Source organism: Cottoperca gobio, chromosome 11 (assembly GCF_900634415.1).
Source record: "Cottoperca gobio chromosome 11, fCotGob3.1, whole genome shotgun sequence".
Taxonomy (NCBI): Eukaryota; Metazoa; Chordata; class Actinopteri; order Perciformes; family Bovichtidae; genus Cottoperca; species Cottoperca gobio.
This window is the reverse complement of record NC_041365.1, coordinates 17,211,399-17,229,312: the sequence shown is the minus strand read 5'-3', so window position 1 is coordinate 17,229,312 and position 17,914 is coordinate 17,211,399. Positions and strand designations below refer to the sequence as shown.

General features: G+C 40.2%; 2 protein-coding genes across 2 annotated transcripts; both read left to right on the top strand.

The window, feature by feature from the left end:
* The first annotated feature begins 7,497 nt into the window (after positions 1-7,497).
* On the top strand, positions 7,498-9,769 carry pomca (proopiomelanocortin a). Its single transcript, XM_029443863.1, has 3 exons — positions 7,498-7,566; positions 8,868-8,982; positions 9,224-9,769. Exons 2-3 carry the CDS (start codon positions 8,872-8,874, stop codon positions 9,767-9,769), a joined length of 657 nt encoding a protein of 218 aa, XP_029299723.1. The 5' UTR covers positions 7,498-7,566; positions 8,868-8,871.
* A 4,487-nt stretch (positions 9,770-14,256) lies between these two features.
* On the top strand, positions 14,257-17,704 carry edn1 (endothelin 1). Its single transcript, XM_029443371.1, has 5 exons — positions 14,257-14,460; positions 14,721-14,871; positions 15,189-15,344; positions 15,580-15,684; positions 16,735-17,704. Exons 1-5 carry the CDS (start codon positions 14,400-14,402, stop codon positions 16,871-16,873), a joined length of 612 nt encoding a protein of 203 aa, XP_029299231.1. The 5' UTR covers positions 14,257-14,399; the 3' UTR covers positions 16,874-17,704.
* Positions 17,705-17,914: the final 210 nt, after the last annotated feature.

The following is a 17,914-nucleotide window of genomic DNA, read 5'->3' as shown; positions in this document are numbered from 1 at the left end:
TAACCTGTTGAGGGACCCAGAGAAAAAGTCTTATGCTGGGCCCATATTGATCACACCCACGTGCTGCCCTCTGTGCATGTTGATAAACCTGCAGCCCCCAAGTTCCCATAAAAAAACCCGGCACAGTTATCTTTATCAAGATAAAGATGAAAATCTTACTATGTAATCTACCGCTGATACAAATTTCATTGGTACATTGCTAACAGGCTCTGCCATGAACCGGCCTCATATTTTTCCTGATAAGAGAAGAAGAAGATTTTATCCCCTTACAGCAGGGGTCGGGAACCTTTTTGGCTGGGAGAGCCATAAAAGCCAAATATTTTAAAATATATTTATATATATAAAGTGACGATGTGAGCTGGACTGTTTGTGCGACATAACGAAGCATCTCACTGTTAAACCTGCAGCTTCAGGGCCGTGTGATCACGGACATGTATGATGCAGTGAGAGCTTTCCAAGCCGAGCTGCCTGTGGGAGACACTGATGCAGCAAGGAAACACTGACAAACCATCTCCACCGCTGTGTTCCCGACTGCGTATTTGTCGACTTTGCAGCAAACTTCATGCCGCTCAGATGCTTTGCATGTTTAGAAGCACATACCTGTGTGAGCAGCTTTTCTCTGTGATGAAGATGAACAAAAACCCACACAGGAATCGTCTCACTGATGCACACCTTCACTCACTGAGGGTTTCCACAGAACCCCAAACAAACTGGCAGCTAAGAAAAGATTCCAAACATCTGGCTCTGACTGCATAAAAGGAGGATGTAGCCTACCTAAATATGTTCCATATCTTTTTGCACTTTATCCCCCACTCCACGTTTTCCGCTCTGCTCAATATGTAGCGATCTTGCGGTGTTTCCCATGCTATTAACACCGAGAGCGCCAGTCCTCTGAGCTTTCTACGGGAGCCTCTGTGAGTGTAACAAGGTCTGCGTAGGAGTCCAAGTTGTTTGATGGCTGAAATGCATGTTGGAGTTGGGTAGTTGTTGACTCAGCAGTTGCGGGATGGAATACTTGGACATCATGCCGGTAGCCACAGGTTTTAGTCTGGGGCTAGCCGTTAGCCATGGACAGAGATGGAGAACTGTTAGGCAAGGCAAGATGGTTATCCGTAGCATGGCAGGAGGAGATGAAGCAGGGAAAAAACGTCTGTGTCCAAGCAGCAGTTTAGCCGACAAGCTAGTTGACAGCTAGGTGTGGAGGCAGCGGCCCTAGCCAACAAGGGCTAATCGGACCGGGACAGGTGAAGGGCTGTCCAGGGGATACCTCACAGTAGCGATGGTAAAGCAGTGGTGGACGTATTGTGGCCCACTGGTAACAGGAAGCTGACCGTAGGAGCTGACTGGCTCGTTGGAAGCCGACAGACTGCTAGCTAGCCAGCTAGTGTTAGTTGTCCGGGAGCTGTCGATAGCAGTGGAAAGTGCCAGCAACAGGTAGCAGCGGTTATCCAAACACGGTTTGTAATTCAGTAGAATCCAAGTAGAAATGCAGTCAGCAGAAGATATAAGTAGGATGTTTAAAGGTAACATCTAACAACAACAACAACAACAACAGACTTAAACTAGAACTAGCAGGAGGAGAAGCGGCAAACAAGCAGCACCAGCATCTCTCTCTCTGTTGAAACATAGCCCTAACCCTAACATCTGCATCACTGCTGCTGATTCAGGCTGTGTGCCTTTAAAAAAACGTGGATATTTTCGCCTGTTTCTGAACGTTGGGGTCGACATCGCTCCATTTATAATTAATGTGTTGAATTTTTGACTTTTTTGCGCTTTGTAGTTCTCTCCTCTCCACTCTGTCTCTGACTGGAGGTGTGTGTGTATGTGTGTGTGTGTGTGTGTGTGTGTGTGTGTGTGTGTGTGTGTGTGTGTGTGTGTGTGTGTGTGTGTCGGGAGCGGAGCCCCGCCGTGCGCGAAACAGAGCAGAGAAGAGAATGTGAATGCGCAAAGCAGCAACGTAGTAGACACGGAAACGTGCACATAAAGTAGATAAATAACATAAGCGTTTAGTTTATTTACTAAAAGAGCACCTGTTCAATGTGAAAAGTGACTTGTGATTTGGCGCAATATATATATATATATATATGTTAAAAAAAACACGGGCTCCCGTTGGGGGGGGGGGGGCAGCACCTCAGACTTGTTCCTTTGTACTCGTTTTCCGTTGGAACACTTAAGAGTGCAAATTGTTTTCAATTTCTGAGGCTGCTGTGTTTAACACCGGTTACAGTTTGAATGTCTGACCCTGATTGGCTGCAGTCTATGACACAGATTAAAGTTTGAATCTCAAACTTCTTACCGTTGCATTTGTTATTTATTAACACTCCTGAATAAAATGTCTTTGTTTGCTCCCTGGGTACATGGTGTATCAGGGCAATTGAAGGTAAAAACAACAACAACAATATTTTAATAATATAATATTTATTATTATTTAGAAATGTTGTTATGTAACTTCAATCTGAGAGAATTTGAGTTTTTATAATAACATAATATAGCAGCCTAATGATAGAAAAATAATTTAAATACAAAATTAATATAATCAATATGTAATATAAATAATAAATACTAAGAATAATAATCAAATAAATCAAATCAAATACATTTTATTTGATGGGGGCGGTAAGGGACCTGGATAATGGATAAGGGGGCGCTAGCCCAAAAAAGGTTGAGAACCACTGGTTTATTACTTTTTAAGTTGTTTTTGTGCTTATGTTTGGAGTGCCATTGCACCTTAACACTCATACCGAATCATGCCAGTCACAACAGACAGACTGTGTTGTAGCCTGGATATTGACTGTATGTCACCTATAACTTCTTCGTATTATCTGACGATCTGCGCACCGAGCTGTGATTGGTCAGCAGGCGCTGCTCCGGAGCAGGTTAGGAGAGCAGCATAAGTAAGAAGTGAACCCCCATCGAAGGACTGAAAACCCAGCAGAGTTAACCCTGAAGTTACCTTGCTCACCACAAATCCTGCTTCGCAACCAAATTACTTGGTTATGTGCAGATAAAGATCATGGTTTGGATTAAAATAAGTATGTTTGTCACATTACGTTGACCTTTGGTTTGACACTGGATACGAACAGCAGTCTCTCCTTGGTGAAAATCCTCTGTTTGTTTGACCCGTCAATCCGGCACAATCGTCTCCTTACTGGGACTTCTGTGGACCATGATTACAAATGTCTTTGTGACACATCAAAAACGTAATCTGGGAGAAAATACATTTCCCTCGAAATGTAATTAACAATGCAATCTCGGTGTATGGAAAAATTTTTAAGAGACCAGGATGACCTATTAAAACAGGGAGGCCCTCTTGGATGTAGAGTTTGAGTGGACATTCAGACAATGTGTTGATGAGAGCGTGTTGCTTCGGTAAGACATGAAATATGATCCAGGAAGTTCAGTTTGTGTAACAGATCTGTGAGTTTGAAGGTTATCAGATACCGAAAACACTGCGCAGAGATTTATTGAGAATTCTTTTTTGTATTTCATCTTAAACGTAAACGTTACAAAACCTTACCAGATGATGTTGTGTTGAGCCTTAAACCCAGTGGTGAACATAGAGCCTTACAAAGAGTCAAAAGGGCAGGAGGGTACATTTTCTATAAAATTTGATTAAGATGTTATCAATTTCACTAATTGTTCTTCCTACTCCATTGAGATATTTGCTTTTTTTATGTTTAAAATGTATTTTTCTTTGTTTGTTTGGTTCCACTCACATGACCAATCTCTATATAAGGTGGGCGTGATTGTAAGACTGTCTGTTTCGGAAAGATACAAAACATCCAGACACAGGCTCTCAAATTCTGATGTTGGAAAGGTTAATTTTTCAAATCCGACAAGCACTTCCTTCTGTTGACAACGGTGGACGTACAGTCTAAAAAAGTGATGCTTCCGGTGCATGAAAGCTGTCAAAATTAGGCTCCTGGTGGATCTAAAGACCCTATCACACATATCCGTATGGCGGAAACGAATGCCGGCATATGCGAAATATACAGCAATACGCTGGTGTACGTTGATATACATTAAGGGTAAGTTGTGATCGTTTGATGGACACAGATGAATACGCCGAACACGCCAGACATACGGCCCTGTCGCACAGTTCCGTATGGCAGAAACGTATGCCGGCATATATGAAAAGTAGCTCAAAATGGGTCAGAGTCCAAATACATCCAACTTTTTGTAAAATGTTTGTGTTGTAGCTGACGTATACATAACGAATACATAACAAATTATTATACGTATGCCAAACAATTGATAGCGTATCAATTACTTATACAAAACTTATCAGAGCGTCTGGTCAACGGAGCTGGAAAAGTGCCATTTGGTTCACGTCATGCTGATGCTGGAGAACGGCTAGAATGTATTCTTGTTGCAGCCTCTCAGCATCCTCCATGCTCTCTGATGATGGGTTGATGTATTCATCAAGACGTGCTGTGAAGAAGTGAGGATGAGCTACTCACAGGGACCCTACATACTATATTCAAACCCCAATAAGCTCCCAAAACGCTAGCTGAACGCTAGCTGTACTGTAGAAACACGTTTAATAAATTACTCTGTTGTCAGGCATAAGTTTAACATAGGGTAGGAATAGGTTATCCACTCGTTATCAATAAGTTGGCTGTAGGGTTCACCGTCAGCCGACGTAGCCTATATCTAACGTACCTCTAACGTATTCACGTACTGTATTCACGTAGGTATTCACGCACTGTATTCACGTACGTATTCAGTATTCACGTATGTCTAACGTAACATAACTTATGTGTAACGTCTGCATATCTTATGAAGCACACGTTGGGTACTCCCAAAATTCTTTAACTTAACATGCTCAAAACACTTTCACGGACCCCACACACACCCCAGCGTAACACAGCGTGCTCTTAACGAATACTACTTGTACCTTACCTTATATCAACGTAAACCAGCGCGTTGCCGATATTTTGTATACGCCATATTTTTGTATACGTTCTGCATTCGTTGGGCATTCGTCTGATACATTTTGTATAAGTAAGTGATACGCTATCAATAGGTTAGACATGCGTATCTGTATACGTCACTTTTCAGATCCGATGAAAGTTGGACGTATTTGGACAAATTGTGAGCTATATTTATTTATGAATATGTGTGACAGGGCCTTAACAGTGAGGTGCTCAGAAGTCTTACAGCCTTGAAGAGAGATGTTCATCCTCAGCAGCCTTTTCCCCGGTGGTGCATTACATAAGTCGATCCCCTTCAGATTCATCATTAGTCACACAGAGGGCTCAGACAATGGAAAGATGCTGCAGCAGGGAGGTGCGTGTAACTGTAGACTCTGACCCTCAGGTTTCAATCCCCTCTTCCGTCCTGTGACAACATGTCAGTTTGGTGTTAATCTGCCTGATGTGTCGGCTGACATTTAACACACAAGGTGGTGAATGGAAGATTTGCACGGTGTGTTCCTGTCTTTGTGTGCCATTAGGTTTTTGTCCTGGAGTATCCCGTTATGTGTTTTTTTTGTGTTGGAAGACACATTGAAGGATAATGTGGACCTCTGTGGGATGTTTATTTGTTTATTTAATGGGTTTGGCACACAAATAAAGAACATTGCCATTATAAAAACATCAACTTAGATGTATCAGGAAACAGCTCATATGTACCTGCTGTGGTCACAAGGCAGTCCTGTCCCCATGGTTATTGCTAGTGACGTAGTACAGCCAGCGACGCGCAGAGCAGGTGAGGTAGATTTGGTTTGATTGTGCGTTTCTACAGGCGTGATAGGAGGCTGATATGAAACATATTTATGATATGTTTTCTTTATCATTGACATTCAATGTATCTGTGGTTTTGCAGAAACATACAATGCCAACATGTTTTTTGAGATAAATGCTAACATTAGCATGCTCACAAGGATAAGGCTTAATGCTATCCATGTAAACGATCCATCATAGCGGTGAGTGCCAGCAAACAGGAGTGGGCAGTTCGGTACAGGTTCAGGGTAAAGAATAAAGGATTCAGAGTTCATGTACAACTACAATTTCAGATGTTTGGAAAGCAAAGCATGAAGCAACATTAACTTGAATTGAATTAGCTTTCAATTAGTGATGATTTGTTGTCAAATCCTTGTTATTGTAAAACGTTAACGAAACTAGTTGAGCTTGTTTAACGCACACTGTGAATTTGAGTAATGTTATTTTGCTAACATCGATGGCAAGCATAGCCTAAATTAAAGTTAGATAAAATTGGGAGAATTCTTTATTGCATTCATATACGTTTATTTGTTTCTATCAACAGGTAATGCTCCAAGTAGTATTTCAAATGGTTTCACAGGATATCATATTTACAATATCATATAAAACTAAATATTTACACAAAGATCCTTTGTCTGCTTTTATTAATTAGTACCCTTATGAAATAAATCGTCTAGAATACATTTGAAGGAACTATAATTACTTACATTTGTGTAGTGATGCTTGTCCCGCTACGGATTGTTTAAATTCTGCCGGCTGTGGAATATTTATACATGTGTAGCGATAACACTTCAGAATAGGCTGCACTGTAGCATTGCTTCCGTCTCCTCTGGAAGCCTCCTCTCTACTCCGAGGACATTTAAGAAATTTGGACGTCGGTCAAGATGGCGAGTCTCGATCAATTTTTCCTGGTCCAATGATCGAGGATAGAGGAGAGATATGGAGTCAGACACCATCTTAGTTTAGCACGTTAGCAAACTAACATTTACTAATTACTAGCACAGATGTATAGCAGAGGCTGATGGGAATATTATTACTTTTATAGGTATGTTGTTAATAAACGCAAGTGTTGGACTAACTCAAATGTTGACCCGATGAAGGAGCTAAAAAAAGTTATTAAAATCATCCTGAGTGGCACATGAATGTCTGAACCAAATGGCATGGCAATCCGTCCAATAGTTGTGGAGACAATTTACTGAAAACCCCAAAGTAAACCTCCTGGTGGCACTAGAGGAAAAGTCAGAGGGCCACCAAAGTCAGTAGGATCCATCCTCTGGGGAACATGAATGCCTGTACAAACTTTCCCTGCAGTCTACTTAATAGATGTTAAAATATTTCAGTCTGGACCAACAAGGTGGACAAAACGAGTGTCAAAGCCATCCATAGAGCCACATTTTCATTTGTTAAGTAAAACAGGAAGAATATAATAATTCACTTTTATAACCAGAACATTCTAAGAGTTTAATTTTCTTTACAATGAGCATGTCAGCCTCAGAGCTGCTTACATGGCTGAGGACTCTTGTTTCCCTTGAAAGTTCAGCTTTTAGAGTTACGAGGTTTCCATTGGAGAGGGATGATGGTGTGTGCGTGGGTGGAATAGGTGGATATTTCATTGATTGGTAGTAGTGACGTCATATATGAGTGTGTGTGTGTGTGTGTGTGTGTGTGTGTGTGTGTGTGTGTGTGTGTGTGTGTGTGTGTGTGTGTGTGTGTGTGTCCTTGGCTGACAGGATATAAAGTCGGCTGGTCAGTTGAAGGAACAAAAGTGGAGGGAACAACAGAAATCTCCGTTCAACATCCAAACGACAAGAAAACAGCAGAGAGAGACAGACAGGACAGTGTGGTGAGTATCTTCATTATATATATATATATATATATATATATTGTAACACATGTTTTAAACCTCATTTCCATCATTAGAATTCTATTAAATAGCTGTGTTTTCTGTGTTCTGCTTGTTAAAAACAACACAATAAATACATTTAAAAAGAGGACGTGATGTAAAATAAATAATAATAATTAATACCATACTCATATCAAATTATATCATACTCAATGCAAAGTTATTACTAAGTTCTTTATAAAATGAAAATGAATAAAAAGTTAAAAAAAGAGAAATGTCGAATGATGAAAACAAAAATATGACAAGCTTATGAAAACACCAACTAAAATCTGAAATGAGTCACAACAATGTAAAGATGTGTAAATACACAACATTTTAAAGAAAAAAAAGTCAAACTTAAAAGAAAATTCTATATATATATATATATATATATATATATATATATATATATACTGTATATATACACATGTATATATACAGTATATTAGTGTCTTCTATATCTATAACTTATATATTTCTATATTCTTATGTTTTTTTTACTTTTATATAATGTATATACATATATATACATACACAGATATACATATATATACACACATACTGTATATATATATATATATATATATATATATATATATATATATATACATAAAGTTTATATATAGAATAATGGAGACTGGAAGAATGCATTTTCTTTTGCTTTTTTTAATAATCACATTAATAATAATAATAATAATAATATTAATAATAATGATTATAATGTTAATAATAATAATAATTATAATTGATTTTGGAGGATGTCATTTTACTATCTTTGTGTATCATTTAATTATCTAAATTATAAAAGAACATTTACGGTTATAAAAAAGCTAATATTTCATGACATATAATTTGTTTTATTTTCTCAAGAGGAAACCGAAACAGTTTTCTTATGTTTGAAATATTCATTTTGTCAATTTAAAATGTTGTCAGTTGTTTATTATATTATATCTATTTATCTATATCTATTTTGGTAAATATTATTAATTATTGAATCTTTAGAACATACTGTTACATAATTATTATCTGGCTTTCTTTTCTCCATTTTAAGTCTTTAAACATGTTTGTTTGTAAGTAGTTGTAGGTCTATTAGTGTACTTTTGAATATATTTTGGATGATTTACTTTTTTATACATGCATAACTATTGAAACCATTATTGGGCTTTGGAATTACAAATTAAAGCCGAAAACAAATTTAGTTTATTTCAATTTGACTGTATGCAACGTGAATGCATGTGTGACTGTCTCTGATTGGCCGACAGCGGAATGTGTCCTATGTGGCTATTGGTGGCGATGGTGGGCGTGGCCAAAGGAGCTGTGAGTCAGTGCTGGGAACATCCGAGCTGTCAGGAGGTCAACTCTGAGAGTAGCATCATGGTAACACACACACACACGCACGCACGCACGCAGAACACGACATATTGTACCTGCCAGCCATTCAGAAACATATTTCTGATGGTCTTATGAGATTACATCAAATTACTTTTTACCCTTAAACTCAGTCCCAGCCCACAGACGTGTGGGCCGTCTAAAGTGTCCTCAGTTTCTTGCCTTTTCATTCTCCTCTCTGTTAATTTATTACAGTAAACATATACTCCTCTGTGCACTCCTCCTGTAGGAGTGTATCCAGCTCTGTCGCTCAGACCTCACCGCCGAGATGCCTGTGATCCCGGGGGATCCACACCTCCAGCCTGATACTGCATCAGACCCCGAGCTTCTGCTTCCCCTCTCTCTTTTATCTTCCTCCTCCCCTCAGGCCAAACGCTCCTACGCCATGGAGCATTTCCGCTGGGGGAAGCCTGTTGGGCGAAAACGCCGCCCGGTCAAAGTCTACACCTCCAACGGCGTGGAAGAGGAGTCAGCCGAGCTTTTCCCTGGAGAGATGAGGAGAAGGGAACTTGGCAGCAAGATGATAGCAGCAACAGAGGAAGAGGAGAAGGCGCAGGAGGTGGCAGACGACGAGCAGGAGCTGCTCCCAGGTGACGTCCACGAGAAGAAAGACGGCACGTACAAGATGAAGCACTTCCGCTGGAGCGGCCCGCCAGCCAGCAAACGCTACGGCGGCTTCATGAAGAGCTGGGACGAGCGCGGACAGAGGCCGCTGCTCACACTCTTCAGAAACGTCATCAACAAAGATGGACAGCAGCAGGAGAGAGAGCAGTGAGGGAGGAAGAGAGGGAGGAGACAGATACTAAATACATAGTTTGTCATTGCCTTCCAGAAACACCCACATGATCTTTTTCTGATCAGCAGGCCCCCCCCTGTCTCCTCGAAATTACATTTACATTTTTTGCAACTATATATTTTTTTATTAACGATTAATCTGATTATTGTCTCGATTAAATTTTGTCTATAAAATGTCACACAATAGTGACAAATTCCAATTTTCCAGAGTCTAAGTTGACCTTGTAAAATGTTTTATTTTTTTTAAACTAACTGTCTAAAACTGAAAGATATCTAGTTTACAACGATAAAAAACAGAGAAAAGTAGTAAATAATAATTGAGACTCGATGGCCAGGAATATTGAAATATAACTTAAACAAGGATATGATTGAAACTTGTTGTAGATTATTCCATCAGGGTGGATGGTTGGACTTTAGGTTCAGAGAAACTTTGGTTGATGTTAGGGACATTAAATGTTAAATGTTAATAAAGTAAACCTGTCCTGTCTCACCATGATATTCCCCTTCACTTAAAGACAAAACAGTTGTTTTCTCAACCAGAGGTTCCTACATAAAAACACACTTTTCTGCCAACACTTTTGCTTACATTACAGATTTGGTCCTTTTCTCTGTGCTCTTCTCACTGGTTTGACATGTACTGGGCTCAAATGTCAAGAAGGTGATGTCATGTACTTCTTTGCACCAATCAGGATTCAGCAGTCGATTCATTTTTGAGCCTAAAACTCTTAATAAATTTCACCAAAAGTTTTTTTTTTTTTACTTTGATTGTTTCTTATTTAGACATACATTTCTAAGAGACCGGGTCAGGACGGCATTGTTTGTCAGTGTCTTCTCAAACCATTTGATTCATATGAGTGTTTGTTAGATGGTAATTATTGTTGTCATAATGAAATGTTTGCTGTCAGAAGGAAAGATAATTACCTCGATGACAAGTGTAAAGCTCTGTCATTCTGCATGTCAGTAACTCCTCCCACAGGGATCGGAGAGAGACACAGAAAGAGAGAGGATGAGAGAAAAATGTTTTATCTATGGATTCATGTAAATAACTGTAAATGACATGAAAACATAAAGTTATTTGCAAGCAAAAGACATGAGAAGTGTTTATTTTACTGTCTGTCTGTCTGTCTGTCTGTCTGTCTGTCTGTCTGTCTGCCTGTGTGCCTGTGTGCCTGTCTGTCTACCTGTCTGTCTGCCTGTGTGCCTGTCTGTCTGCCTGTCTGTCTGCCTGTGTGCCTGCCTGCCTGTCTGTCTGCCTGCCTGTGTGCCTGCTGTATGCCTGTCTGTCTGCCTGTGTGCCTGCCTGTCTGTCTGTCAGTCTGTCTGTCTGCCTGTCTGTCTGCCTGTGTGCCTGCCTGCCTGTCTGTCTGCCTGCCTGTGTGCCTGCCTGCCTGTGTGCCTGCCTGTCTGTCTGCCTGTGTGCCTGCCTGCCTGTCTGTCTGCCTGCCTGTGTGCCTGCCTGCCTGCCTGTGTGCCTGCCTGCCTGTGTGCCTGTCTGCCTGCCTGTCTGCCTGTCTGCCTCTGTGCCTGTCTGTCTGCCTGCCTGTGTGCCTGTCTGCCTGCCTGCCTGTCTGTCTGTCTGCCTCAAAGTCACGAGCCCCTTCTGCTCTGTATAAATCACTTTGGATAACAGCATGACTTGTGGTACCATAAACATTCCACAAGAGAGCAGCACTGGCTTACGGCTGTACAGACACAACACATGGGTCTAAATCTGACATTAGTGTGTTTTGATGCGTCACACAATGTAAGAATGTTAAATCCTGAACACTGAAATTATAAAATTATTCTAATCTGAGGAAAACTCAGTGTTTGTGGAATTAACCATCTACTGTTTCAATGAAGACAGCAACATATCACAGCAGTTACTCTTGTAATATTACATATGGACACAACTGATTTGATGTTTCTTATTATATTCTTTATTGGTTTACGATACAGAGAATATTACTAAAAGCGAGGGCTGAATGATTTTGAAATTGTTATTCTTTTTGACTGATATTGTAGTTGTGATCAAATCAAATGTATTTATATAGCCCAATATCACAAATTATACATTTGTCTCAGTGTGCTTTACACACTATGTGATATGTGTTGCGATATTAGAGGAAATAATCCCATATATTTAAATATGGAAATGAGGCATTATCTTATTAAATGAGATAACTTGTATACATTTCCAGAACAGAAATCTGTGTCTCATTAGTTGTTGCGGCATGTTTTGTGTTGATAACATTTGTTACACAGATTTGATGCCATGCCATGCATACATGTAGTGAATGCCTCAGTCTTTAGTTTGTGTGTAAAGGTTCAGGAGGCTGGGATTATCCTTGAGCTTCCAACTGCTCAGTTTTATACAGTCAGATCAACTTAGAGATCACTCAAAGCTTTACACTTTACAACACAAACTGTTTACACACTGGTGACAGAGGCTACAAGCGACCACCTGCTCATCTGGAGCGTTACACACTCAGACACACACTGGACTCAGTTTGGGGTTCAGTATCTTGCTCAAAGACACTTCTGGGACCAGGGATCGACCTACCGACCATCAGAATGGTGGACGACAGCTCTACCTCCCACCAATAGTCTACCCAGAATTGAAACTGCTTAGTTGCAAGAGGTGATGCCACACTCAAGTCTTGACCAATCATTTCAGGAGGCACTTCATACAGTACATCCTGCCCACCGTGCAAGCACAGCAGAAAAGGCATAAAGAGAAAAAGAGAACAAGTTTGTTTTGGGGAGTTTTTCCTTAGTCACTTCAAGAGTCTAAGGGAGAGAGGGTGTCGAATGCTGTACCGATTGTAAAGCCCCCTGAGATAAATTAGTATTTTGTGATATTGGGTTGTATGAATAAATACATTGATTGATTGAAGTCGGAACAGTGAAGACTCGGCCGAGTGAGGACTGCGGTCAGTCCAAGAGGTTGCTCCACCCTGAGATTCTTCCTAGACAAAGTGGAGGCCTCCCCGAGGACAAAGTTGCACATTGCACATTTCTACGGCATGGTGCGGCTGTACTCGACTGGACTCGCCTCGCACTTTTTTGGTTTTCCACTGTAGGGATAGTACCTGGTACCTGTTACTTTTTAGTACCTCCTCAGCTGAGGTTCCAAGCGAGCTGAGGCGATACCAGCATTACTGAAAGCTGACATTAAAACACGACAGACCCCTGATTGGTCAGAGAGAATCGTCACTAGCGCACCACAGGACATCCTGCACAAACCATCAATAGCAATCTCATATTCTTTTTTTTCACTCAACCCAGATGTTGCTTATTGTATTCAAAGTCTATTCAGTCTGTGCTGTTATGCTTTATTGTTACGGGACAATTCACACGCAAACTGTGATGGACCTTTGCATTTGACACTCATTATGCTCATTTCACACACACACACACACACACACACACACACACACACACACACACACACACACACACACACACACACACACACACACACACTTTGGACAGATCTCTAAATGTGAGAATGATTAGTGGACAGGGTGATACAGTGACCATCAGGATATCACATTGACTCTGTTAGTGAGGAGACCTACTCTTTGCTTTTTCACTTGTTTAGTGTATTCAACACATTTGTATTGAGAGTGGTCCTTAGTTTTAGTTCTTTCTCTATTCTCATGTTGTATTTTATTATCATTAATCATTGCTTTGAACTGTATTTTACATCTTACCTACCTCCTCCCTGATCTTATCTGTGATTTTAAATTTAAAGAATGAGTGCTCCATTTATGAATTCAAGACTATTGTACATCTTACAGTAACTTACTCCTTTGTTAATTGTCTCTGTTATCAGTTTTTTTTTATTGTTTTATCTATTGTATGGTTTTGTCTTCCTGGAAAAATACGTTTCTAACCTCAATGGGATTTGTTAAAGAAAAAAAGAAAATGTAAAAAAACATATGTGACTGGACTGCTGTAACACTGCAAACTCTCAATGTGGTAACAAAGTATTAATTTGTATTATTATAATTGTATTATAAAGTAGCCTACTCCATCTACCTTTCAACATATTAGTCAGAGTTTCTACCCTTGTGCTTTATAATATAGCTACATGATATACAAATCATTTAAATATCTTACATCATAGTGCTTCAGTGCTTCACTGCTCCCGATAAAAACAAGGACATTAATCCTGTTGCTTGACTGCCACCTACTGAGTCAGAAGTGAAACTCAACCTCAGAGTCCAACAAGAGGAAGGCACAGGTCGCATTTAATCACCCGGCGTCTCCCACTTACACCAACTCGGAACTGAGGCATCTCAAAGTCCTCAGCTTGGTCTACACTGCTGCTTATCAGAGACCGACTACTAACAAACAGTATTGTCTGGGTACAAGCCAAAGGACAGAGCTGTAAGGCGCTGCAGGAGGAGGAGGGGGGGGTGGAAGCACTTGTATAAAGTCAGAGGGCTGCACATGTGGGCCACATAGACAGAGAGACTGCGGACTGACAACTGCGTTCTTGCGTGAATCTCTGAGGACGACCACAGAAACATTTTGCGAAGGAAGTGATACTGGATAGTTATTTTTCCACTTCTGGAGGATTATTCTTTTTCAGCTATATTTGTGTTTGAATAAAGCCTGCAGAAATGGATATATACATTTTGCTTTCCGTTTTGTCATTGATGCACTCCTGGATTTTCTGCACAGGTAAATTTTGAGTCTTTTTCTAGTCAGTTAAAGTCAATTTTAACTTTTCTGCATTAACACTTATATATTTAACGTATCTATAAGTAATATTTGGACTACTTCAATTAGTTGACAGTTACAATGTAAACCATCTCTGCGGAATAGAGCAAACTAATACAATTAGGCTGATATCACGCCGTCTGCTTGATGCATCCTCCTGACACATTACGTCAGGTTAATAGCTGATATGCAGTGTTTTCATAACGATGATTTAATTACAGTGCTATCAGCGCCAGCTGGAGAGACACCCACTGCCTCCACCGACAGCCAGCGGCGCCATGTGCGGACCAAACGCTGCTCCTGCGCCACCTTCATGGACAACGAGTGCGTTTACTTCTGCCACCTGGACATCATCTGGGTCAACACACCCGAGTAAGTCTACATGAACAGATTCAATACTTGTATCCAACAGCCCAGAGTGAGACGTTTTATCTTTGGTAAACACAAGTTGATTAATAACTCAGAATATAGACAAACGAATAGCAAACTTTAACGATAAACTAGAGATGTTGTCTAATTGGACGCTTTCTGTTAACGTGTGGCAAGTGTAGCCTAACAGCAAATAAAGTACATTTTCACATCATTGTAGAATTCTGAAATACATTTTACTGTTACTTTAAAATGTAAAACAATCTTACTTAAACCTCCACACATTGATTCATTCGAAGTGTGTCACCTTTGCATTGCAGGCGCGTGGTCTCATACGGACTGGGCAACACCGGCCCCAGAAAGAGGCGCGCGGTCGCGGACTCCATGGCAACCAGCAGCGGACCTCCCCGCTGCCAGTGTTTCCACCGAAACGACAACACATGTAGAAACTTCTGCCGGCTGGAAAAGCACCCCAGGTATGTCATTTACATTTCATCACAGCTTCCAAAAACATCTAGTGAACATGCAATAACAATAATAAGCCAAACACTTATCATATTTACTGTCAGTGTTACTAGAAATTGCCCGAGTCTATAATTTTTTCTGCTGGTTTTCTCCACATGTAAGAACAAGTTTCGTGTCTTAAATGCAATGTGAATGTGTCGAAACTGCGCGGGATGAATAATTGAAATGTGATGCCGCTTCTCACAGGTATGAAACATCGCCAGACTCGGTGATCCGCTCTGCCGAGGGCGATGGTTGTGCCGGGGCGCAGTGCAAACACAAGCTGGCAGCCGACACGGGCAGGATCAAGAGGTAAGACGAGCCGCTCACACTGACTCAGGATCATACCTCTAAGTGTGCTTCCAAATAAATGGACGTGGTAATTAGAACCACACGCAACACTGAAGTGCTAAATATCTCAGTCGGTGGTGGAAGAAGTATTCAGTTGTTTTACTTGAGTAAAAGTAGTAATACTACAGTGTAAACATACTCTGTTACCACTAAACAGTCTGCATTTAAAATCGTACTCAAGTAAAAGTACAGAAGTATTACCAACAAAATATACTTAAAGTACCAAAAGTAAAGAGTGTCCCATTTCAGGATCATATTGAATTATAATTAGCGAACATATTAATGTGTTCATAACTTTAATGTTGCAGCTGGTAAATGTGGAGCTCATTTAAATTACTTTATATACTGCTGGATACCTTCACCTATTATAATATAGAAACTATTTGCAAATTTAGATTATTAATACAACGTTTAAGTAACTAGTAACTAAAACTTAGTGATACATTTTTTTTAGTAAATTGAAAAGTATAAGATTTGCTTCAGAGATGAAGTACCTCAAAATTGCACTTAAGTACTGTTAGAGTACTTAGTTACATTCCACCACTGATCTCAGGGAACATCATATGTGCTTGAGAGATAATGTCAGCATGTGGAATTTCGAGATTAACCCTCAAGCTAGGAATTCCCTATATATCATGACGACTGAGCACCATAATGAATTCCATACAACCTCAAAGATTGTATGGAATTCAATGTATCACTTTCCATAACTTAATTATGAGAGTGTTGAAGGTAATAGAGCTCCTCTGTCTCCGCTGCACTCATGTGCCATCATGTTTCAAACTCAAACACCTCTTAAAGTTTGCGGCGCCATACATCTGCACTTCTTGACACATATATTAATGTGTCTTAATTGGAAAAATAAACTTTAATAAAAGTGTGTTCTGTAATGACATTTAGCAGCTTAAATGTGAGTGACAGCTCAAATCCACCCAGCTATAGGTTTACCTTTTACAATAGCTGAGCGATCAATGGTTCGGATGTCTGATTGTTTTCTGTCTTTGTTCACAGGATGAGGAACAGCAACATGAAACGGGTGTCGCCTCTAACAATCGGGGCTGCCTTAAAAACCCGTCTGCTGCTCGAGAAGTGGAGGGTGAGACAGCGACACAGGGCGAGAGCATGGGAGGGTGAGAGCACGGCCTCCTAAAGATGGCCGATAACCTCCGCACCGTATCATACAGAGGGAGAAAGGGTTCCATAAGCCCGTCTCTAAAGCAAGGGGGGAGCCCTGTGGAAGACAATGGAGAGCCCCAATGAGGCAGGCAAACATACTCCATGACGGCTTCGTGGTGTCAGAGCAGAGAGCATTCACAACTCCACATGGTTGCACTTCATCAGACAGATGAAGGAGGTCAGAGACCTCACAGGGAGTTGAGGTGAAAGAAGATAAGCTGAGCAGAGGACTTGGTCCTGGCCTGCAAAATCAAGTACATTCATTGATCCTGTAGGTGTCACGGTCAGACTCACTGTCACTCCTTTGGACTAAAACAACCATCAAATAGCATTTCAACGTGACATTACTGGAAGGATAAACATAAATCCCTCTGTTACAGAAAGTAAAGACCACTGCTGTGTACGAATGAAGGCAGTCCTGCTTATTATATTGTTATGACTTATGCCTACATAGAAAGGATTATGTGTCTCGTGTCATTGCTTTACACAAGAAATCTTTTCACCGACTGAAACTATTTACTGCATTTTACGTAACAGGTTGTCTCCTGTATGTCAGGTCATTGTAGCTGTGAAGTACAGTAGCTGCTGGGAGTTCTTCATGCTGATGTTATCACAGATTTCTTTGCATTCGTCATAATTTAATTATTTTTCACAACATGTTATGTAAATGTGTTCTATTTATTTATTCTTTTTACACATTGTAATGTGATGGCCATGTTGGCCCGTCACATGTTGGGGTTTGTCATTTCTATGAAATGTTTTGTCATCAAGGTGCCAAATTTTGGCCAAACTTACATAATTTAAAATAAATAAACACTTATTTAAAAACAACTGAATAAGTCCATCTTTATTGTTTCATATGATGTGCTGTGTTTTATGTGGCATGAATTAGATCTTTAAAGTTATAATAGATCAAAATGGAGATAACTTATATGGAACACAATGAACCGAATACCAACATCTTCTGTGAACATTGATTTTTATAAGGTAACAAAAGCAGTCTGGGTTCAGTGTT

What these genes read in the sequence shown, in the direction of transcription:
- pomca (XM_029443863.1), top strand. Translation starts at nt 8,872, where the DNA reads ATGTGTCCTATGTGGCTATTGGTGGCGATGGTGGGCGTGGCCAAAGGA. An exon ending in ACTCTGAGAGTAGCATCATG is followed by an intron (nt 8,983 to 9,223) that starts GTAACACACACA and finishes CTCCTCCTGTAG; the next exon opens with GAGTGTATCCAGCTCTGTCG.
- edn1 (XM_029443371.1), top strand. Translation starts at nt 14,400, where the DNA reads ATGGATATATACATTTTGCTTTCCGTTTTGTCATTGATGCACTCCTGG. An exon ending in ATCTGGGTCAACACACCCGA is followed by an intron (nt 14,872 to 15,188) that starts GTAAGTCTACAT and finishes TTTGCATTGCAG; the next exon opens with GCGCGTGGTCTCATACGGAC. An exon ending in CGGCTGGAAAAGCACCCCAG is followed by an intron (nt 15,345 to 15,579) that starts GTATGTCATTTA and finishes CGCTTCTCACAG; the next exon opens with GTATGAAACATCGCCAGACT.